At 38.2% G+C, this 22640-nt stretch overlaps 1 protein-coding gene across 7 annotated transcripts in view; it reads left to right on the forward strand.

The window, feature by feature from the left end:
• Positions 1 to 20297, forward strand: part of GREB1 (growth regulating estrogen receptor binding 1) — an 89576-nt gene extending 69279 nt beyond the window's left edge. For all 7 annotated transcript variants that reach the window (XM_033055850.2, XM_033055851.2, XM_033055846.2 and 4 more), the window contains 11 exons: positions 5743 to 5845; positions 6579 to 6737; positions 8457 to 8599; positions 9333 to 9494; positions 11285 to 11489; positions 12306 to 12480; positions 13400 to 13618; positions 14333 to 14468; positions 15013 to 15213; positions 16679 to 16817; positions 18473 to 20297. In XM_033055850.2, the coding sequence (XP_032911741.1) occupies positions 5743 to 5845; positions 6579 to 6737; positions 8457 to 8599; positions 9333 to 9494; positions 11285 to 11489; positions 12306 to 12480; positions 13400 to 13618; positions 14333 to 14468; positions 15013 to 15213; positions 16679 to 16817; positions 18473 to 18636 (1806 nt within the window). In that variant the 3' untranslated portion in view covers positions 18637 to 20297. The remainder of the gene's footprint in view (positions 1 to 5742; positions 5846 to 6578; positions 6738 to 8456; positions 8600 to 9332; positions 9495 to 11284; positions 11490 to 12305; positions 12481 to 13399; positions 13619 to 14332; positions 14469 to 15012; positions 15214 to 16678; positions 16818 to 18472) is intronic.
• Positions 20298 to 22640: the final 2343 nt, after the last annotated feature.

The raw sequence follows: 22640 nt of genomic DNA on the forward strand, positions 1-22640 counted from the left end.
TTAAAATGAGTACAATGTGGAGAGAGATGTTCATTTTCATCCCAAAAAACCCCTCAAAATGACAAGCTGAAACAAAATGACAGGCTGTAACAAAATGACAGGCTCTAACTTCTGTTAGAATTTTATATTGCATTCACATCAAACCCCATAAAGATACAATTCTGAAAGCCATCCTAAAGATTCAGATTAGCCAATAAGCAACTATTTCTTTGGTATTAATGTGCTTTTGGGTGCCAAATGTCAATTGTGGTTCTCAGAAGAGTCATTCAGAGACTTCTGAGAGCATATTATACATGGTGAGATGGTTTTGATGCCTCACATACTTGATATTTGCAATTTAATCAACTATGATCAAACAGGCAGCTTGTTTATTTGTCAGCCCACTTTTCACTATTAAATCTCTCTGGTTTTTTTTCCCAATATGGAATAGGACTCCTGTTGACCCTCTGTACAGCAGTGAATTTTAGCCTTGGTAACAATTCTTTTACTTGAAATTCCATCTCTTTTTCAACTGTCTTCACAATGCAGGTTATTTCCTAGTGTTGCTTCGGGTCCTACAGCTGGAATAGTTCCTAAAGGATGTTTTTTATATGTTTATTCATTTTATATTCATCAGTTCTTTCTAAAGAATATACCATTTTCACACAGAACAAATTCATGCACATCAAATTAGGATTATTATATCTTCTTCTCAAGTATAAAAATGTAGGGTTAAATATTAATTTAATGCAATTTTCCATTTGTTATTTGATGAAAATATCTTAATTTTTTTCTATTTTCATGGCAAAACCCAGAAACTTTTCTACCTTTACTATTTTAACCTCCCAAAGTGCTAAAAACTGTAAACCAAATAGCTTTACAAGTATGTGGATTAATTTAAGGTGTTTCTTGAAGGGAATAGTAGTAATAAAACATGCATAAATTAGAATTACCCTTCTCTTTTGAGAAGAAATAATTTTCCTTCCTGAAGTAGGTTTTATTCATTATTTTTGATATTAACATGTCATATGGACTTAATACTGCATCAAGAGGTATAGGTAGAAATGAAAACAATTATTGGACAACTCATATCTAAATGTTGGTAAGATCTCAGCCAAAGTATAAGACGGCAAGAGCAGTATCTTCCCAAGAGTTAGTAATTACTTGTTTTCTTTATCAAGCAGCGATTCCTTTATTAAAATTTAAATCAGAAAGCAATTTTCTGGTTAAAATTAAAAATACTAAATCAACAGAGCAAAAAAACTAGGCATGTTAGAGAATCAAAATTACAATCTTCACTGTCTGGAAAATTAGTAACAAAATATGCTCACCCTTCTCTCATGGAGATATTTTACTATGTACTGGTCAAAATATTTTTCTGGAAGATTTGATGCGTTTTTACAAGGACAGTTATATACATTAGAAGGCAATAAAAGCCTTATTTTTGTAATAGGCTCTAGGAGATAGAGAAAAACTGGATAGGTATGGAATAATTTATCCGTAACTTAGCTGACATGATCAAAGTGAAGCCATTAGTTAGATTAGTGAGGATAATTTAATGTGATCACCATGAGCAACACGTGAGCCATCTATGGCTCGGCATCAATTCCCTGGTGCACCCACTCAAATGCCTGCATGGAATTCTAAATTCCCTCAAGTATTTTTTCTTCAGAACATTCATCTTAAAGTTCCCCAAACTGCAAAGCAAGGTTTCCTTTGTTTGGTTTTTACCTGGATTTTAAAATTTAAAACTAGCATTTTCCTGAAGTTGGAAGCTGCTGGTGAGCACAGCTCAGTCCTGTGGCACCACGTCCAGGGAATGAAACAAGCATGTCTTAAGACACTTCCTGAAGAAAGGAACTGCTGCCCATATTATTATTACTCTACTTTTATTAAAATCACATTACAATGGGTGTATGTACCATTCAGCTTATGTAAGAAAAATATTAGGGAAATATTTAATATATCTATTATTAGCTGTGTTTTAGAAAAATGTAGCATGTGGAAACACGGAGAAGAACCATCAACATTTGACCAACTGTTTGTGGATCATCAGCATGTTTTCTGCAAATCATCATTGATTCACAGGCCACAGTTTGAAAACCACTGTCATGGTATGTGAAGAACTGTCTTACCTGGAAATTAGAATAGAAAAGCCTTATGGAATTATTTCCCCTTTTGCCATATTTCTCCAAATGTGAGGCCTGAAATCAGATGATACTTCATACCAACATGTAAGAATAATAAAGTACTTCTAGTGGTCCTGGTGTCTGGCATTTGGAACAAGTTTAAAAAGGAAGCTCATTAGTTACACCTTCTGCAACAGCACTTTCGGATGTCATTCCATGAATGCATGGAGGCACACATGCAGTTTATCTGACTGGAATGCTCTCTCTCAGATTCTAAGTTGGTTTGCACCCTATCCTTTATGGCAAGCAGAGTTCAGTAGTCAAAATCTTTGGAGAGCTTTCCCTTCCTCTTTGGTAATATATGTCTTTCATACAACACCTGTCTTTGATGCAGACCTTCATACAGATGTCAAATTTTCTTCCTCTTGCTACAGCCACACTCTTCATGAATGAAGAGTTGCAGAGTAAGCGTATTCTTATTTTTATGGGTCAATCATCCCTGGCACCGAGGATGAAAATAGAAAAAAATCTCCTGAATCTCATCAGGCCCCAAATTCCTTAGTTATCATCAATTTTCACAAGATCTGAGATTTTCACTTCTTTGTCTTCTGGGATTTTCTTCTTCCAAGTCTTGATTCTTCAGACTTCTGTCTTCCAAAGTCAGGCAGACAGGAACAAATTAAGAGTAATATATCAATTACTGGGGAATATTGCTCCCAAGTGCCTTATTTTACAAAGCACTGAGCACTGCCACATGTTTGAGGGACCTTTTTTCTGGAAAGTAGAGCTGTTTGTCATAGTGGCCCCTCCCACATGACATTTTGTGTCAGAAATTGTAAGAATGCAGTCCAGTTCTGGATTCCTTCAATCTCCAAATATATTTGCAGCTTTGGTGTCCAGAGCAAAGACAGAATATGGGGAAAAACACCTTGCTCATTGTACTTCCTTACCAACTGTTGTCATTATTAATATATCATCCTTAGCCCAGAGTCACTAGTTAGGATCAGCACAGCATTGTGTTTGACTTCCCTAAAGCCATGTAAAACTGCAGACCAATCATGTATCCACTTCAAAATTTCTTTTCAGATCTCCTATTTGTTGCAGTTAGGAGATAGAGGATGGGCAGATGCAGGGCTTTGTGCTTCAAAGGTGTGCATATCCTGCTTGCAGGATCTTTTTGTAGCTACTTAGTCTTGGAGAAAGGGGTAGTGACAGATGGGGAGGGGGCTCTTTGGAGAGATGTGGAAGTTGAGTTTTTTGATAGCTATTCAGTATTTTCAAGCAAAGAATGACTTTCTGTGCTATTCCATTTTGCCTAAAGATGGTATACATAGAAAGCAGTACAATTAATTTTAAAGGTGCATTTAACTATCTGGGTATGCTGCAAGCTCACTTATTGAAGATTCTTCCCATGTGGAGTAAATGCTGATTGTAAATGAGAAGTCATTAATTTCTCATTATCTTTTTGAAAATCTTCTTCTCAAAATGACCTGAAAAAGGTGAGCTCTCTTCCACCAGTTCATTTCTTGAGCAACAAATGCAGGCAAATGTGCTAGCGAATGGAGTTCGAATATGAATGCTGCATGTGCTCAGTCCAGTCTCTGGGAATTGGCAACTGGAATTGGGAATTCCAAGCCCCGGCAGGGAAACATTCTAATAACATGAATATATTCCTCAATATTCCTTTTTACATACAGCATTGCACATATCTAGCAGTTCATAAAACTCACAGTATATGTGACACATTATGAGATTGGGTAAGGTCTGATGCATGCAATAGCCTAAGTGCATGCATTACAGTTTAATGGTGTAGCACTTGTCATCCTGTGGTTTCCAGAACTTTTGACTCATGACCCTACAGCTGTGTGTACACTAGAGCCTGGTGACTGATGCTTTTCATCTCAGCACCTCATAACAGTAGCTTTGTCACTCCCACACACATTGTGAAAATGCACTGGCAAAGACTGGACCCCAAGGAAAGAAAAACACATGAGTTTGACAGAATAAAATTTTAGTACATATCAAAAAGAAAAAGTAAGGCTTTCAGCATATTGTTCTGTTGACAAGTCTAAGTATATACTTCAAACAGATTAAGAATTAATTTTTTATAGATGTCTAATATCAAGGAGACAGGTGTTGGCTACTCTGCGTTTAATGAAAAGATGATCAGGGGCACTTTAAAAGAATATGTTCATAAGAAAATGAAAAGGTAATCTCAGATGTGAGGAAAACAAATGAAAGTATTTTCTCTGCTTCAGATGTGGGAAAATAAGTTTTAGCTCCTTAATCAGTAATCATTGCAGCCAAGTTTAGAACCTTGCTCCAAGGTCAGAGGAAAAATTCTCATTAATTTCAATGGATTTTACATAAAACACAAAATGGGCTGACTGTAGTCCATGCTGTCATTTCCTCTGTTCAAAGTCACTTTTATTTTTTCTATGTTATTCCAGGATGACAGAGAGTTGTGTGCTGTTACTTGATTCTCAACAGAGATAATGGAACCCTTATCCACCCTTTGTTCAAACTACAGTCTGATATGAAAAACAACAGATAATGAACTTTGACCAAAACAAATGTCTGATCTCTCACTTTGAATTTAAAGCCTCCCTTCCTCAAGTGTTGAGAGAAAATGAAAATGTTTCTTGTCATAGTAAAATAGTAACTTTAATACTCTGTTTAGCAATTCCTATGCTTCTGACATGTCCTAGTAGTGATGGAAGTGAAGCTGGGTTTTCAATTCAGTAGTAATATAGACCTAATCCAAAATCTGGTGCCACTTTGTGAAATCAGACATTTGCTGTCCAATGTGTTGTAATTGATCTACGTGTTAACCTCCCCTGTACAGCCCATACACACACAATTATGGATTTTAAAACTGGCCTTATTTGCTTGTGTTCTCATCAGCAAACTATGTGTGACAGACAGAACAACCCAGTGAGTAAATCACTGGCTGTGGCTTTTACCTTCCAGCAATACTCTTGATATAGTGAAGGGAAAATTTATGTGTTGTGTTGATGGGGTAAAAAAACAAGGAGAAAGTTATATTCTTAAGATAATTTTTAAATGGACTTTTGAAAGGTAATTTTAGAAGATTGGAAACGAAATAATGTATTTTCAGCATAGGAAGTGGAGCAGGACATTGTTGCACAGACCATGTCCTTCAGGAGTGGAAGTGGCCAGCACGAACTCTCCCAGGAACGCGTTGCCACTTTTACTCCTCAGGAAAGTGACTGTACTTCAGTAGCAGGCAGTGTACAGGTAAATCACATGAAATGAAAGGATTGGGATAATTCTTTAGTTATCTTGTATATTTTATGAGCTTGTATGGATTTAAAATGTTCATTGCTGTGTAGAACGTATAACATCAAGAGAGAAAATTTTTGTCTGTGGGCCTGCAATTAGACCTGTGACATAAAATGTGTTTTCCAGCTAGGCTCCTGCACAGAAAGAATAAAACTGTTGAACATTAAGCTCTTCATTTTATGGCAAGGAATAACAAATAACAAGGATATCCAAGCACTGAATATTAATATTCAATTTCACTACAGCTACAATTTCCAGTTATGTGGAAAATCAACATGGTGAATGGCAAAAGTTTACTTTCTTTTTTTTTTTCTAATTTATATGTTTACAGATAGGGAAAACAGGTGCCTATCTGCAGTTCCTCAGTATTTTGTCCCGAATGCTGATTAGACTGACAGAAGTGGATGTTTATGATGAGGAAGAAATCAACATTAGTAAGTTCTTGATATAAAAATATTCTGGAGACAATAGAAAATCGTTATGCTCAATTGAAACATGTGTCCCTATGGTCATATGTCATATATTTTATGCCTATTCTATCCTATTCACCTTTGCAATTGCATTACATTATATAAATACTGTAAGAAAAATTTTCTGTGATCTTCAACTGATACTTAAGAATATTTTATTATTTTATTCATCATTTAGAATTTAGTCATCTTTTCTATAAACAAAGACACACCTCTGGTTTTTTGTGGAAATGGATCAACAGGATTTATGTATATTAACTGATACACAGCCATTGGTTTTCAGTGTAGAATTGGAATGAAGGTAAGGTATATAAAAGGAATCATCAGAGTTTTGGCAGATTTATACCGTGAGAAGCAATGTCATATTTTCTAAGTACACAAGACTACCTGAGGGAAGAAAGTTTCTGCTAATAGCTAATTTTAGTCCAAACTTGCTTTATTTACAGTTTATTACTCCTCTGTGTTTTCAGATGTGTTTCTGTAGCTCAGACAGGACATGAAGATAATTTTTGAAAGGTAGAGTTGCATTGAGGTGCATGGCACATTTGTGTAAATGTTTACCTCTTGGTGAATATTGATACTGTGTCATCAGACTAATGAAAGAAAAAATGAAGCAGGAATAATCAGTACAGCAAAGGCATATATAGTAATATATATTTTAAAAATTTTGAATTCTTATTTTTCAATAATATCATAGACATAAAAGAAGAATCTGATCGATACTACCATCAACCTGGAGATATGTGGCCAGATTTGGAGACATTTAAGAAGATACCTTTTGACTACACTATCCATGATCCAAAATATGAAGATGCAAGTCTCATTTGTTCAAAGCTTCAGACAATAAACAGTGAAGGTTAGAATTCTAAAAATCTAGATTGGTACATATATATGTATTTATTTGCTTTTAATGTGAGAATCCTGTTAAACTTTTAAGCAGAGTTAAAATATCAGCATTGAATTTGATTAAGTAATAGTGAAAAAATATTTCAAGTTTTCCAGAAGAAGTACCATAGTATGACCTTATAAATGGCTTATGGAATATTGTATGGATAATCTTTCATTAAAATGCTCTAATTCCACAATAATTTTGTGTATTTGAATGGTTTTACAAAGTAGCATTGTCCTGCCCTGTAGAAATTAAGTGGCTTATGTGGGTAAAGTTAGTTGTGTACTTAAAAGTGTCAATAGGTTCATTTTTTAAGGTTTTAGGTTAAGTTTGGAAAGCATGAGATAAATATGTCCAGATCTAGAATCCTGGAGTATCGATGTGTGAATCAGTCCCCTGGATCAGCCAGCTGGACACACACAAGCCCAGGGGACTGGGTGGCAGGGAGGAAACAGGGAGGAAACTGCCATTCAGAAAAACCTTGGCAGGCTGGAGAAGTGGAACCTCAAGAACAGTTGAACAGTTCACCAAACGTGCCCCTTGCACTGGGATAGAATAATTTTATTCAGCTGTACAAGTTTGGGGCCAGCTCTATAGACAGCAGCTCTGATCAAGGTGACTTGATGGTCCTGGTTGACAATAATTTGAATGTTTGTCACCAGTTCTCCATTGGGTTAATGGCTTACTAATAATCTAGCAACAGGTCAAGGGAAGTGATTATTCTTCTGTGATAACAACTCTAAGGTCACATCTGGGTATTCTGTCAAGTTTTTGGCTTCCCAAGAGCCCAAATGAGAAAGATGTTCATACAGAGAAGTGAGGCCAATGAGCAACCACCAAGATACGAAGAAAATTGGAGTGAATTTGGTTTGTTTCATCTGGGGAAGTCTAGCAGGTGCATCTGAATGCTGTCTTCAACTTCCTAATGAGAATTTATAGACACAAACTATTACAGATACACAGCATAAGGACAAGAGACAGCAGACACAAGTTGCAATATGGGAAATTATGATTAGATGGTATGAAAAATATTTGCAGAATAAAAGTGGTCAAACCATGGAACAGGTTGCCCAGAGAGAGCATAAAAAATCCACTCTTGTGGTTTTTGAAACTTAGTATGACAAGCAACAGCTTTGAGCAGCCTGGTCTGATACTGAAAATCTGAGTGGAAGATTAAATAACAAAGTCCTTTTCAGCAGAAAATACACCTCATCTTCCCTCAGTCTCTCACAAAGGGCATCCTTTGAAAAATATGAATATACACTACAAACAAGATCACTAAATTGCCAAATTCATTTCACATAATCTACTGTGATGTCTGTCACAGAATGGCAAATGTCATGAGGGTCTTTTTTTGCTATTTATTGCTTTTGTAAGCATTTTACCAATAATAGCAACAATGAAAATTTTAATGGTCAGGCATTGCTTACATCTCAGCCTTATGTGAAATCTGTACTGAATTATCATAATCATGAATTTTTAGATAATTCTTTGCAGTTCTCTTTGCTTTACATAGCAATTTATAAAACATAGTGGGCTCGGAATTAATTAATAGTTTGTTTTGTACATGTTTTATATCTCCATTTTTCCTTGAAGCTGATTTCAGTGACAGAAACAGTCTGCCACAAGAGAATACAATCAAGGCTTGAATATATGTTACATTTAATTTGTTTCTTTTCTTAACAGACAGGTCAATGAGCAGGAGACAGGAAGATATGTACACGTGCCGTCAAACAACTAGGATGAGATTGTCCAAGTATGCAGCGTATAACACCTACCATCACTGTGAGCAGTGTCATCAGTACATGGGTTTCAATCCCAGGTACCAGGTAAAGATTTCCAGGTGTTACTCTGCAGATCAGAAGTTCGTGTGCATTCACTGTATTTTAATTGGCTTAGAAGTTGTACGTGTGTACACCTGCAGCTGATTTACAGATTTTGTTATTTCGTGAAGTTTGCCTGTCTTGACCAGGCTGCAGTTTGGGGAGATCAGAGGACTCATCCTTGTGTCATTTACATTAGTTTATTCAGTGCTGTGATCTGCATGTGTACTACCAGTTAAAACTACCTTCCCAGTAAGCTTTCCACTGGGCTTTGCTTAAGTGGAAAAGTTTGCACCTGAGTAACTGCAACAGGTGCTACTTCTGATACAGGAGTAGTCCAGCACAGAGTAGTCTATGTTTGGTATACAACTTGCTTTTATTCAGAATAATCCTCTAATTTCTTACCTGTTATAATGTGAGGAAGAAGATGCCAGCAATGCAAATACTGGTTTTAATGTGCCAGTATTTCTGAAAGCCAGAAGGAACCTGTAAGTATTGGCACCATCTGCAAGACAAAGCTGAAAGAACAGTTTCAAAAGAGGGAACACTTTAATGTGTATTTTTTTTCGTTTAAGCTCTAGCCTAGGGAATATTGCTTAATATTTATGAATAATAAAGTTAAATCTAATGCCATACAATAAGTTACTGTAATCTGTTTAGCAATGTTGTAAATATATATAAACTACACCGAGAGCTTGTAGTTTGACTTTAACTGGAATTATATTTTTCCCATTCTTAGATTTATGAGTCTACTCTGCATGCATTTGCCTTTTCCTATTCTATGCTGGGAGAAGAGATACAGCTCCATTTTATCATTCCAAAATCAAAGGAGCATCATTTTGTCTTTAGCCAACCGGGAAGACAGTTGGAAAGTATGAGGCTACCGCTAGTCACAGATAAGGTAGGTGGATATTTTTGTTTATATTTATGGCCGTACATGGGAGAAAGACACCACCAGTTTCAAAATTAGTTGAATTAGTATTCTCTATACTAAAATTCCTACTGTCAAGAGACAATGAAGATGTCCTTATGCTAAGCTTGTATTTTCTCCCAGAAAGGGATATATGAAAAAAATTGTCAGGACACCAATAAGCTCTATCTTTTGTTCATAGTCAAGGTTGATCCTTTGGTAGAAACTGTTTTTTCCATGACAAAAGGTCTTTGGTTATGGGTTTAAGATGTTCAAGTGAGAACAGTTTCTGCAAAGAAATTCAAAGATACGATTTCATTTATGATACTATTAGTAAGAGGAAGTGTTTTTTTCTATAGAGAAAAGCAGTGGAATATCCTGTTTTAGTCTGCATAAATGCTCAGTTACTTTCATACAAAAATAACTCTTTCAAAGAATCTTAGTCATGGCTTCAAGATTGTATAAAAAATCATGTTATGCTTGTAGAAAAAACTTTGTAAGGTCATCTATTTGACAGGCTCTGCAAACTCTGACCACAGAATCACAGAATAAGCTGAGTTCAAAGGGACCCACAAGGATCATCCAGTCCAGCTGCTGGCCCTGCACAGCATCATCCCCAAGAATCACACTGTGTGCCTGAGAGTGCTCTCCAAACACTTCTTGAGCTCTCTCAGGCTGATGCTGTGACTGCTGCCCTGGGGAGCCTGTTCCAGAGTCCAACCACCCTCTGGGTGAAAAACCCTTTCCTAATATCCAGCCTAAACCTGCCCTATTCTGCAACTTCAGACCATTCCCTCGGAATGTCCCACAGAGCAGAGATCAGTGTCTGTCCCTGTCTTCCCCTCTCAATGCAGCTGTAACTGCACTGAGGTCTCCCCTCAGTCTCCTCCAGGCTGGACAGACCCAGTGCCCTCAGCCCCTCCTCACACGGCTTCCCCTCAGGGCCCTGCACCATCTTGCCTGCCCTTTTTTGGACACTATCTAATAGTCTAATATCTTTCTTATGTTGTGGCACTCAAAATTGCACAGAATATTTGAGGTGAGGCCACAGCAGTGCAGAGATGTTGACCTTTACAGAGATTCCTGATACCCATGTTTAAGGTGAAGCTGTGCCTTGCTCAGGCCTCACTGCTTGGAGTATTGAAGCAATTTGTGGAACATCAGTAAGCAGTAGCACTTTTATCCTGGAGAAAATAACCTGCTTCCAATAAAAGTAATAAATCAATATCACCGTCTAGTTCAAATTTGAAATAGAAGAACCTAGACAGCAACACAACAGCAATGTAAAAATGACATCTCCTCTCCCTCACCCACTAAACTCGTGCTTGGCTACACAGTCAGAACTCTGCACTGGGTCCTTGTGGAATCTTTTCTTGCTGGTTTGAGGTTTTGACATTTAAAGACTATTCTCCCTTTGCTTCTATTTCTATTCCCTTGCTCCAGTCAGAAGAGTTGTACTGTAGTTTTTGGAGTAAGGTGCTCCTTACTGTCCTATATCATATGGACCTAAATCCTCTTCCAGATCTAGCTCAAGGTACCTCTGCGCTTGGTAGGTCAAGGTCAGCAGTCCTGTCCATTCTACCACACTCTCATCAGTCAAATAAGCTAAATGATAGAGTCTTCTTTTTTCAGATTCTTATGGAATTTATTTATTTTCCTATCAAGGATGTTTAAAATGTGTCAGTTTGTCTAGTGTTAGTGGATCTGATTTATTCTCCTGAAGAACCTATTCTTTTTCTCTCTGGATTAATACAGCAGCTCACACTTCTTTTTACCTACAGAGTGAAGATTACATAAAAAGCCCCACTTTTACTCCCACCACTGGTCGTCATGAACATGGCCTTTTCAATTTGTATCATGCAATGGATGGAGCCAGTCATTTGCATGTTTTAGTTGTCAAGGAGTATGAAATGGCCATATATAAGAAATATTGGCCCAACCACATCATGCTCGTTCTTCCAAGCATTTTCAATAGTGCAGGAGTAGGTAAGTGTAACAAAAGGTTCTAAAAAATGTGGACACACAGCTTGGGTCCTTGGGATGTTATTATTCAACAGTGAGATGTAGACATGCACCTTGCAGCTGGGATGTCTGATCTGGTGATCTGGATTCCCTGTGAAGACAGTGTGTCACAGCTGAATATACTTAATCCAGGATACCTTAAACAAGCTCAATGAATTGCACCCTAGAAATACTTAACTCTTCCATTGTCTTAGAAAGAAGCTGGGGGCAGTACTAGTGTGCTAAAACTCAGATGGAGTTACTGACTCCGTTTCCTTGTGGAAATAAATTGTGTGCTATTTGCATGGGCAGTGGTGCTCTGGTTGGGTACATCCCTTAGGTAGGTTCTGCTAATATAACATCTGTGAAATATTGAACTCTTTGTGCTGCTGACACAACTTATTTAGGGCAGTAGTGACAAACATTCAAAGTAGATCATCAAGGACAATTTCCAATGTCATTCAGCTGGTCAGTCAGCATTTCTAAGTCTTTGCACTAAGACATGCTAACAGACAGAAATATTGTCAGGATAAAAGAAGTGGTCACTAAATCCTTAAGACACGAGCAAATCTTTACCACAGAAGTCAGGCCTCATTTTTCATCCTTCCCAATGTGGTTCTGTAAGTTACTTGTTTGGCAAGTGACAAAGCAAGTTGGCTCTGGGGGTGGTGGGGTGTTAAAGTCTTCAAAGTGATTTATACCCTTGTCTGCAGAAATATTCACTACAAAAGGCTTCTGACTTAAAAGCACACAGTTTCTGCCCCCATTTTTTAACCTGGTGGTTTATGCCCATGGTTTCAGGTGCTGCACACTTCCTGATAAAAGAGTTGTCTTATCATAACCTGGAGCTTGAACGGAATCGACAGGAAGAGCTGGGGATAAAACCCCAGGATATTTGGCCTTTCATTGTCATTTCAGATGACTCTTGTGTTATGTGGAATGCAGTAGAAGTTGATTGTTCAGGAGACAGGAAAAGGTAAATAGTGTAATATATGTTTTTTCATCTGATCTCTTTTAACTTTTCTCTGCATTTAATTTTGAAATTATGTTTGCTACACTGCAACTTCTACCATGTACAAGCAGAGAATTATATTTGCCCAAGGAGAGTACTTTCCTAGGCATCTGTCTTTGCATGGGACATAGTGTAGTGCCTGTTTTTCATTCCTGTCCCCTGAGGATTTATGTGGCCTGCAGCCGTCACTGTTCAAGCTAGAGTTACTTGAACTTCAGATTTCAGATTTCTCTGTAAACACTCCCTGGTACACTGGACAACACGGACACTCACATGTTCATTTCTCAGCAGATTTTTCTAGGGAAGCTAAAAGACAGCTGAATCAGTGGAACTGATTTCCTTTGTCTCTTTTGTCAGTCCCAGTCTGTGTGTCTTCTTTATGAGTTCCTCAAATCCCTGCACTAGTATTTTTTTTCATTACTTTAGAATATTGTTTGTGCTAGATATTTTTATCTATTCTATCTACAGACTTTGCAGAATTTACAGCAAACTTCCAGAGAATGAAACTCAATGAAAACTGAGATTTATGGACTCTAGGGGTGGGCTAGAAGGATCTCAATACTTTTTGTTTAAGTTATGGCACAAGTCAGCAACCCTGCATTGTAATATTATCTAGGTAACTTTAAAAGTTTACATATCTGAGTGAATATTTTGAGAGATTTGACTAAGTTTCAGAACTGTCATACCAGTCCCCACCACATAAGCACCAGTTAATTTTAACTAGAGTGAGAGACAAAAAAATACAGTAAAGTAAGGCAACACTGAAGTTATCTACCTGAAAGTCATAACAACTTCCAACAGTTAAGAATTGCTCTTCAGCTGAAAGAGATTCTGAATGTTCTCTGTATATTTTAAAATCAACACATTTTCATAATTATTGTAGTGACTATACATGGACTGAAAGGAATGTTTCCCTGAAGCAAATTCTGCAACATATTGAAGCAACTCCCAATGTCACTCATTATGCCCTAATTGGGATGAGGAAATGGTCCAGTAAAACAAACAGTGCTGAGATCAAGGAACCATTCTCCTGCTGCCATGTGCATGACTTCATTATGCTGAATGTGGATCTTACTCAGAATGTACAGTACAATCAGAACAGGTAAGTGAATCAGGAACACTTTTTAGCAGAGGTGATAAACCAAATAAAGGAAATTTTACAAAAGCTCTTGTTTTTTAGGAAGGTGGTAAATGGCATGCAGACAGATTTTGTTTTCTTAGTGATGATTCAAATCCTTCCCAGGCTGCCCAAAGTTGGAAAAAGACATTAATTTCTATAATATATAAAACTGTGATAACTAAGTGACAGGGTAGACACAGTCAGCAGTGTACTCTGCAATATTGGTCTACTCCAAGTGGCCTTTGGTAAATCCTGTACTTCTCCCTAACTGCTCTCCCTTCTAAAAGAAACAGGGATGTATGGATGAATAGTGCATAGCCAAATGTCATTCATATATACATATATATAGGTTTTTTACCCCGAGTAACACAACACTGCAACATACCACATGTGGGCTCATCAGGATAGTCAGAAGAAAAGAATAAAAAAGTCTTGTTCTTGTTGGTAGTTGTTTCTCACATTCAGCTCTCTCAGAAATCCCACATTTTCATTTATTGTGCCACTCAGAATAGATCAGATTATAATTTGATTATAATTTTGTCATAGACGGCATTACCGTTAACAGAACTGTATTCACTAGGTTCATAGTCCCACAGAATGTAACTAATGGTGCTGATCAAAGGCTCTGAGTGTTTGTATTCATCAGTGTGTGATGAAGAACCTTCCTCTGACCTGCTAAGACTTTTTTCTTTTCAGATTTACATGTGATGATGTTGACTTCAACTTGCGTGTCCACAGTGCTGGCCTTCTCATCTGTCGTTTCAACCACTTCAATGTCATGAAAAAGCAAATCGCAGTGGGAGGACAACGATCCTTCCACATAAAGTCTAAGGTGGGAACTGAGCCTCTGTTGCACTGTTGTTAAAATTCTGTTTTCCTTTTTTGTCTTTTTTAAGCAGGAGAGCTGAGGTATTTTGGTGCATCATCTGTTGCCTATAAGGAGTATGTCTGCCATGTGGGGCTTTTTGTAGTTATTTATTTCTGAAATCCACAATATTCTTGTCATGAATGCAACTGTCCTTAGTAGTTTTCCTTTAAAACTTAAAAATACATGTAAAGTGTCTCTTTGCAATCCAAGCAGCCATTCACTATGTGGATTTTATCTACAGCTATAGAATTTCTCATCTTCATGTGACTTCATACTTCATAGGTAGGAGTACTTTGAGTTCAAAGAAGAAACCTCAAAGACTATAAACTTAAATGTAATTTTATGAAACTGAAACTGTTTTGGTAGCAGGTATTTTTTGGCTGAATAACTTTTCTTCTTAAAACTTTGATTTTTAGGGTAGAGATATATTTTATACAAACCAGAATACACATAAGTACAACTTGATTGATTAAGATTGATCTGTATGAGAAATATTTTTTCCTTACAGGTATCTGATACTTCAGTTTCAATTTCCCCTGCTCAGTACATTTGTGCTCCTGACAGCAAGCACACCTTTTTGGCAGCACCTGCTCAGTTGCTCCTTGAAAAGTATCTCCAGTATCACAGCCATCGCTTCTTCCCTCTCTCACTGAAGAATTATAGCCATCCAGTGCTCTCTGTGGACTGTTACCTTAACTTAGGACCACAGGTACTGAACAAAACTATCTCCAAGTAACTCTAGAAATGGGCTCTGTTTTGGGTAGGTTAGTTATCTATTCCTTAATAATGGTTACACAGCCTTTGAAGAATGAGGTACATCCCTATAATGTTAAAATCCAATTCTTAGTCCCATAGAAATATTACCTGAGGCTCCAACTAAAGTACATGGAGAGAAATGTCAGAATTTTCCTAATTACTAATAAAGTTGTGTTTTCTTAATCTGCTATAATTTGGCTCTTCCTACAGAAAATTTCTTCCACAAGAGGGTTTTACAAATACTAGATAACCCTTAGAAAACACTTCAAATATACAGATGTTTTAGTTCACTTCAGACTGATAAACTGAGGCAAAGAATCAAATACTAGACAACCAGTTGGAATGGGAGAAGCTGACATTAGATCTCAGGGGCTGTTGGCTCTCTCTGATGAGTTTGGGTCTAAAGCCAAGGTCATACTTCAACCCAAATACGTCAGTAGAAATTTGGTACTAGGGTGGTGTGGTTCAGGAGAGAGGAACTGTTTTTATCTCTTCACTGAATACTAAATGAAATTCAGCCTTTTTGGATTTACTGAACTTCTCTTCCAAAGAGCTCAGTTATAACCTTCCCATGTATGCTACTCCCAGAATTTTTAAAGTTTTTTTTCCCCACCATATTTGGAAAAACAAGCTCTGTGGGAGGGCATTATACTGTTACAGTCTTCATCCATTGCATCCTTTCAGCTCTAACCCATTCAGCAATGATTTCAGTTTCATTCTGGAATTGCTGCCTGAGCTGGAATATGATCCAATAGGATTGAAGGAATACAGAATGGGCATACTGGTACAGAGTCTTAGTTGCTCCAATCAGTCATGCTGATCCATGCCAGATGTGTCTGTATGTATGCTAAGCAGTACAGTGGTACTTTTGGAACAAAGTATTGCATGGAAGATTCCCTTAAGCTGAATTTATAAGTCCTGAAAGAGTGCTGTAAATATTCCCATTCATAGTGGATTTCAGGAGTAGTCAGGAAAACAAACTAGGCAAGAGGAAACCTCATAAATTCATGTATATGCACAACTCTACTGACTTGAGTAATCCTATTGTAGTGTAAATGAAATTTGGAATTTCTAAAGGTCCTTTTCTTGTCCAACTGCAGAGTTAATGTATTTACTCACATATAAATAAAATGCGCTGGGCAGGTCACAGCATTATGGTTGTGGGGAGCTATTGTTACTGCAACTTTCAAACTCTATCACATCTAAGCCTCATGATAATAATGAGTAGTAGCAATACATAGTTATGAATTGTGTTTTATGTCTATTGTTAGTAAGTAGTGCAATGTTTCGGAAGGAACTATAAAGCTCACAATATTTGGAGTTGGAAAGCAAGTCTGAATTTGAATCAGGTGCAAATACTGGAAGCTCTGTATGGAAGCTCGAAAGATGCTAATTTTTTTCCACTCTCTCCCAATCAGATTGCAGTTTGCTACGTGAGTTCTCGGCCTCATTCTCTGAATATCAGTTCCTCTGGTTTGACATTCAGTGGTCTCCTGCTGTACCTCTGTGACTCCTTTGTTGTAGCTAGCTTTTTGAAGAAGTTTCATTTTCTTAAAGGTGAGCTGCAATAATTTTATTATAAAGAATTAGGTAACATGGGTCTCTGAGAATGTGTGGAAAATCTATTTTATCTGTGGTTTAAATCTATTTATTTCAGATATATATATTGTATATATGTATACGCATGTATTCATATTTGTCTTTATATGTCCCACCCAACTTTGATGCTTGATCATACTGGCTCTGCACTGCAGTAAACTGATAGTAGAACTTACAGCAGTGCTGTAAGTTCTGCAGATTTCTAAGCAGGAATCCATATCATCATGCCTAGAGTATGTGCACAACTCCTTACTCTGTTTGAAAACTGAGTGTTGAAGATTTATACGTGAAGCATTTACCTACTGTGTTCTTGGACCTTTTCTAAATTTCAATAGAATATGGGCGATTGACAAGCCTCTGTCAAAATCTATTTTTTATTTGAGAAATAGAAACTGGCTCATTAAAAATGCATTCCTAATAGCCAGTTGCTCCATGTAAACCTTGTGATGGTGTAGCAGTGGAGACAACTAACTTCCACTTGTGTTGCAGACAGTCACATTGCAAGCTTCTTTTGAATCCTTCTGTTGCTATCTTAGGCATTTGTTGCTCTGGGGATTTGTTTCACTCAGCTGTAGCTGTCACTGGGAGACGAGTGGTTAGTGGTTAGTGACTCTTGAAACTGGCAGAGTTGTTACAAGCTGCTGTGTTCTTTGCTGCAGCTAAAACAGAGGCTACCAGTCAGTCTTGTTTTGCATAGACCAGTCAATTTTTATATCATGTAGCACAAAGTGTATTTGCTTTGGGACTTCTCCATCTCCCCTGGCAGTCTACTTGATTTTCTAACCTGTCACATGGGAATTAAATGTCATATGACTGTCTGTCTTGTTCCTTTTTATTATATTCACAGGATTCTTTTGTCTTGGGCATTACCACTTACCTCATCATCTCTCATTTAGATTACTGAATGCTGGTGAGGTAATTATTTTCTTGTAAAGGAGGACTTTCCTCAGAAGCCAGGAAGCCATGCATGCACATTAAAGTGGTTATCAGCATGCCAGCCAGGACAGTTGGCACTGGTTACTGAAGTATGATTTTTTACTTTGACATTCTGGATTTGCTTGTGTCTGTAGCCACATTGACCAGTTTCTTTCTTGCCAGCACACGAGTTTACCAATCCAAAAACAACTAAAATTTGTGATTAGTTTTAAAGAGATGTTTAGACCATTTCTGAGCAGCAAAGCACAAAGAGCTTAGTCATCCATTACAGTGATTGCTTTGTGGCTTTTGCTGAGTGAGGGTTTCACGTAACAAATGATCTGAAGGACTACAACAGGAATGGATGAAGGGCTTTATCTGGTTTCTGTCAGGACCCATCATGACCTTAGACCTGCCAGTTTTACCTTTCCTACTCTAAAGATCATGGAAAGTGTTGCTAGTCCTATTTTACTAGATGATTTTGAGGTACCTCCAGTTACACAAGAAGATCCTGACAACTGGGTAGCTGAACACAGATCTCCTCAAGTCCTACCTGAGAGGCTTCATTTCCTCCCAAGCCCATTTGTAACTCCTGATGTGAAAGGAGTGGAGGTCTCAGTGCCAAAAGGTGGTGGGAGGTGGGTGATGTGATAACAAAGGGGATACTCACATGAGTTTCTTTTGAACTGTTTGCTCAGGTGCCACCCTGTGTGTGATTTGCCAGGACCGCAATTCTCTCCGCCAGACCGTTGTCCGGTTGGAGCTGGAGGATGAATGGCAATTCCGTCTGCGGGACGAATTCCAGACTGCCAATGCCAAAGAGGACAGACCACTTTTCTTCCTGACTGGGCGACATATTTAATTGAAAAGAGACACATTTCCCGAATGACACAAGACACTAATTGCCACCATCTCATGAAATTACTTTTGAGAGGCTCTGCTTTCTGAAGAGAAACAGGACTGTTTTCTGTTGTTTATTAGAATGATATCTAATCAGACAATGTGAGATCATATTTACAAACATTGAAATGACTTTTCTAGTTTAATGTTCTGATGGAAGTCATCCCTAATTCTTGATAGAGACACAGAGACTTACATGGTAGAAAGCATTTCATATCAGAAGAGAGGCACTTCTTCTCTGAAAAAGAAGACCACATGCAAGTTCATAAAGAAACGAGTTAGGAAACTTTTTGCACATTCCAGAAATAGGAAATGTAAATTTAGCAGCAGGTTGTGGTTTATAAGTCTTATTTATCAAACGACATAGGGAAACAGGAGTTGGTACAGTTCTGTTGTATACTGCTTCTGATTGATCCAGGTAGGCTTTTTATATGAAGATTTGTAAAGTATATCTCTTTAATAGTAGGAACTCAGTTGAAGCTTTAATTTTTGGAATAAGTGCCACACTGGATAGTTTTACCATGCAGGACTGTTGAGTAGAAGCCTAATTATAGTCTGGTTTTATTAGCATATGGAAGAGAGTCAACAAGGTAGCTGGTAAAATGAGATCTGAACATTTAAACCTGAAACTGATATTAACTTCAATAATTGAAGAGATCAAATGGTGGGACTGACCTGCAAGTGATTTATTTCTACGAAAGTGATGTTTTGTGACTAAATTGTAGACTGGCTGTAAATGTCAAGCTGAGGCAAGTGCACTCAGGAAAGCAGATGAGATGGTTCTAAAACACTCCCAATACACTTTCTGGGGATATTTTCTTGCCAAGGTGCTTCAAAGGAGTGAGAAAATGGAGATCATATTGCTGAGAAATTCAGGTGAAAATCTAAAAAACATGTTCTAGAACAGCACCGGGCATTGTGATATTTCGTACGCTCTAAATGTTAAATCAGTGGTCACTGTCTCTGTCTTGGTGCTTGGAAATGCTGTCTAAGTTGCAAGCTTCCTGTTTGTCTTTATAGAATCAGTGTTAATGTCAGTCAAGGTGTAAGAAGGATGAGTATAGACATTGTCAGAGGATATCTAATATTTGGGCAGGTTTTTCTTGCTGGATACACCAATGGGGGGATCATTGACATTACACAGATTAAATGCCATTGAGTGGCTGTGTCTGTTGCAGTATTGGCCTTGAAATGCAGCCATTGGTATGACTATGCCAAAGAGCTATTTTAGGTTAATTTACAGAGAAAATGTAAGTTCTGTAAGCTGTGAATTCTGTAAGAGATGTGGATTGCTATCTACAAGGAAACTGCTAGCTATCAGTGTGCTTCTATATTTCATTGTCCGTGTTTCAGAGTGAGAATTCACTTTAAGTTTTGTGAAGGAAGGTGAGCATTGTCCTATGTAAATATTATTACTGTTCAGTTTTCACCAGTTGATTAGTTAATTTAAACTTTTTTTTTTAAGGAATTGTGACATTTATGTCTATCCATTCTTTATAAATAAAGTTCATGCTGCATGGACATCTGTCGTGGTGATGTACTGGACCAATAAGTCACACATTTTTGTAGTGGAAAAAAACCAAAGGAAAAGCACTGACTGAAAAGAATTAGTATAATTAAGGAATGACCTGAACCGATCAAGAGAAAATGCAGTACTGCTCAATGGCCCACAACATAACACAGCCTCAAAGGTATAAATGTTTTTGCAAGAACTCAGATTGAAAAACAGTGAGTTGAAATTTCCTTTCCTGTAACCAAATATTTAAACAACTTATACCAAGTATCCATTAACTTTTTTCTGTGTTTTAGGTCTCACATTTGCTTTGTGAGTCTTTAGATATCCATTTTCTCCAAGAAACCAAAGCAGGCCTAAAGTACATAATAATTTTAAAAAAACCACAACACATCCTTTCTTAACATTCTCTTTTGCCACAAAGTTTCCAAACTTTTACAAAATACAGCTGATAGTCACCTGAAGCCATCATACTCCTGAGTGTTTTTTCATGTTAACCTTTTCCTCCATGAGTTACCTACACACTGTATCCAGGATGGGAGTCCCAGGGCCTGGCCTCAGCAGACCTGTGTCTACTGTGTGACCAAGTGCAATCATCCTCCATCATGGACCATCTTTATGAGCAATTGTATGTGATGGAAGTTGCATGCACAGCTCATTGTCTTGGAGAGAACATGCAGTAACAAGCAGGAGAATGCCCTTACTCTGACCAAAATGCAGGTACCTCCTGTCATCCTGTGGGAGCATCTATGCCCTCACATGGTAGTAAAACACCGCATTTTGCTCACAGGAAGCCAAAAAATGACTCAGGGAGAGACAGCCTCCAGAGCTGCATCCAAAAGTTTCTTCATCCCTGACCTAGTTTACCAGTAAACCCCCCTAAAGTGTAAGCTTTCATGGAGAGGGCAATGCAGTTTTTGTGTCCCACTGGAATACTCTATTTATCTGATAAAGTCATACAGATAAACAATAATGATAAATTAAAGCAAATATGTTTGGGTGGGACTGGGATTGGCATCCTGTGCTGCAACCCTTGGTGCTATAGTTCTTTACCACATGTGCATGTGTAGGGCTGGGGACCCAGGTCCCAGCTCCACACTTCTCTTGTCTTTCATTTGTGAGAAGGAATCAGTGGCTTTCAGTCCCAGTGACCTTTGTGAGAAAACTCGCCCATGCCCATTATGCACACAAATCTTTTAAGTATTTCCTTTCTGTTTTTGGATGTGGCAAGAAAGCAGAACTCTGCATCCTGGGGATTCACTTGATAATAAATAAACTTTTTACAGCCTCTGCCTCCTTCCCTAGTACCTTCCATGCATTCTGATTTAGTCATCCACTATTATCACCTGCAGACAATATTATTAGCATGTTAGAATTGTCTGTCAGAGAGGAAAGTTGTTTATTATTCAGCTTCTGCAAAAGACAGAGTCCAAATATAGAGAAGGTTATTGGAAAGGTGACATTATTTTCCTTCTTACCATCCTCTCTTCTCTATTAAAGAGCTCTTCACAAGCACTTAGGCACTAATTCTGGTATCTAATCACTAGAGGATGTAAGGGATTTCATCCCTCCCTAGCAAGTGCCTCCTGTTGTGGTGATAGGGTATGTACAGATCTCAGCTTCCACTCTGCATCTAAAAACAGTTGCTAAATATTGCTTGTGAGGGGGTTGCTTTTCAAAGCTGTATCTGTGACACTCAGCGGTAAAGGTGTCACTCACACAAAAAGAAAGAGGTACAACAAACCCAAGGATGGGTCAAGAGACAGCTTCACAGGGTAGAAATTGAAGAGCAAGTGAAAAGGGGGCTATGAATGGATCCAGCAGCATGGAATAAAGTGAGGGGCAAGCAGAGCTCCTGGTTGCAGTAAGAAGTGTTTGCAGGGGCACAAGGACCCTGGGCAGGGACTGTGTGCAGTGTGAAAGAATCTGGATTTCCATGGATGCTGGAATTCACATGGGTGTCATGAGCACCCAGCCCAACAGGACTCAGCCATCTGCCACGGGCTGCTGGTCTGGTCTGGCTGTGAGGGTGAGTGAGGATTGTGAGACATCCCTCCTTCCTGAGTCCATCCCCCAGCCACAACCACAGTGCCTGTGTCAGAATTTACTGTGCCAGAGCTGTTTCTCAGGGTGGTAAAGGATTGGATTTACCATGAAGTCCAACCTCTCTCTGCATCCCTCTGTCATACGTGGCTTGCCCAGAGAGCACAGCTCTGCACACTGCTGGGCACCCACAGCCCCATGAGAGGATTTGGGAGGCACAGCCTCTCACCACACCACACACACCAGACCCAGCTGCCATGCTGCCTTTCCACCCACCCACCACAGTCCTCCTCTCCCACATCATCCCCTCAATGACCACTGAAATATTGTGGATATACTGGTGTGAAAAAAAAATCTATATTCTTCCCTTTTTCCTACTTCCTTAAGGGTATAGCTTTTTAGTCAAAAGC

The sequence above is a fragment of the Catharus ustulatus genome, chromosome 3 (genome assembly GCF_009819885.2).
Source record: "Catharus ustulatus isolate bCatUst1 chromosome 3, bCatUst1.pri.v2, whole genome shotgun sequence".
NCBI lineage: Eukaryota > Metazoa > Chordata > Aves > Passeriformes > Turdidae > Catharus > Catharus ustulatus.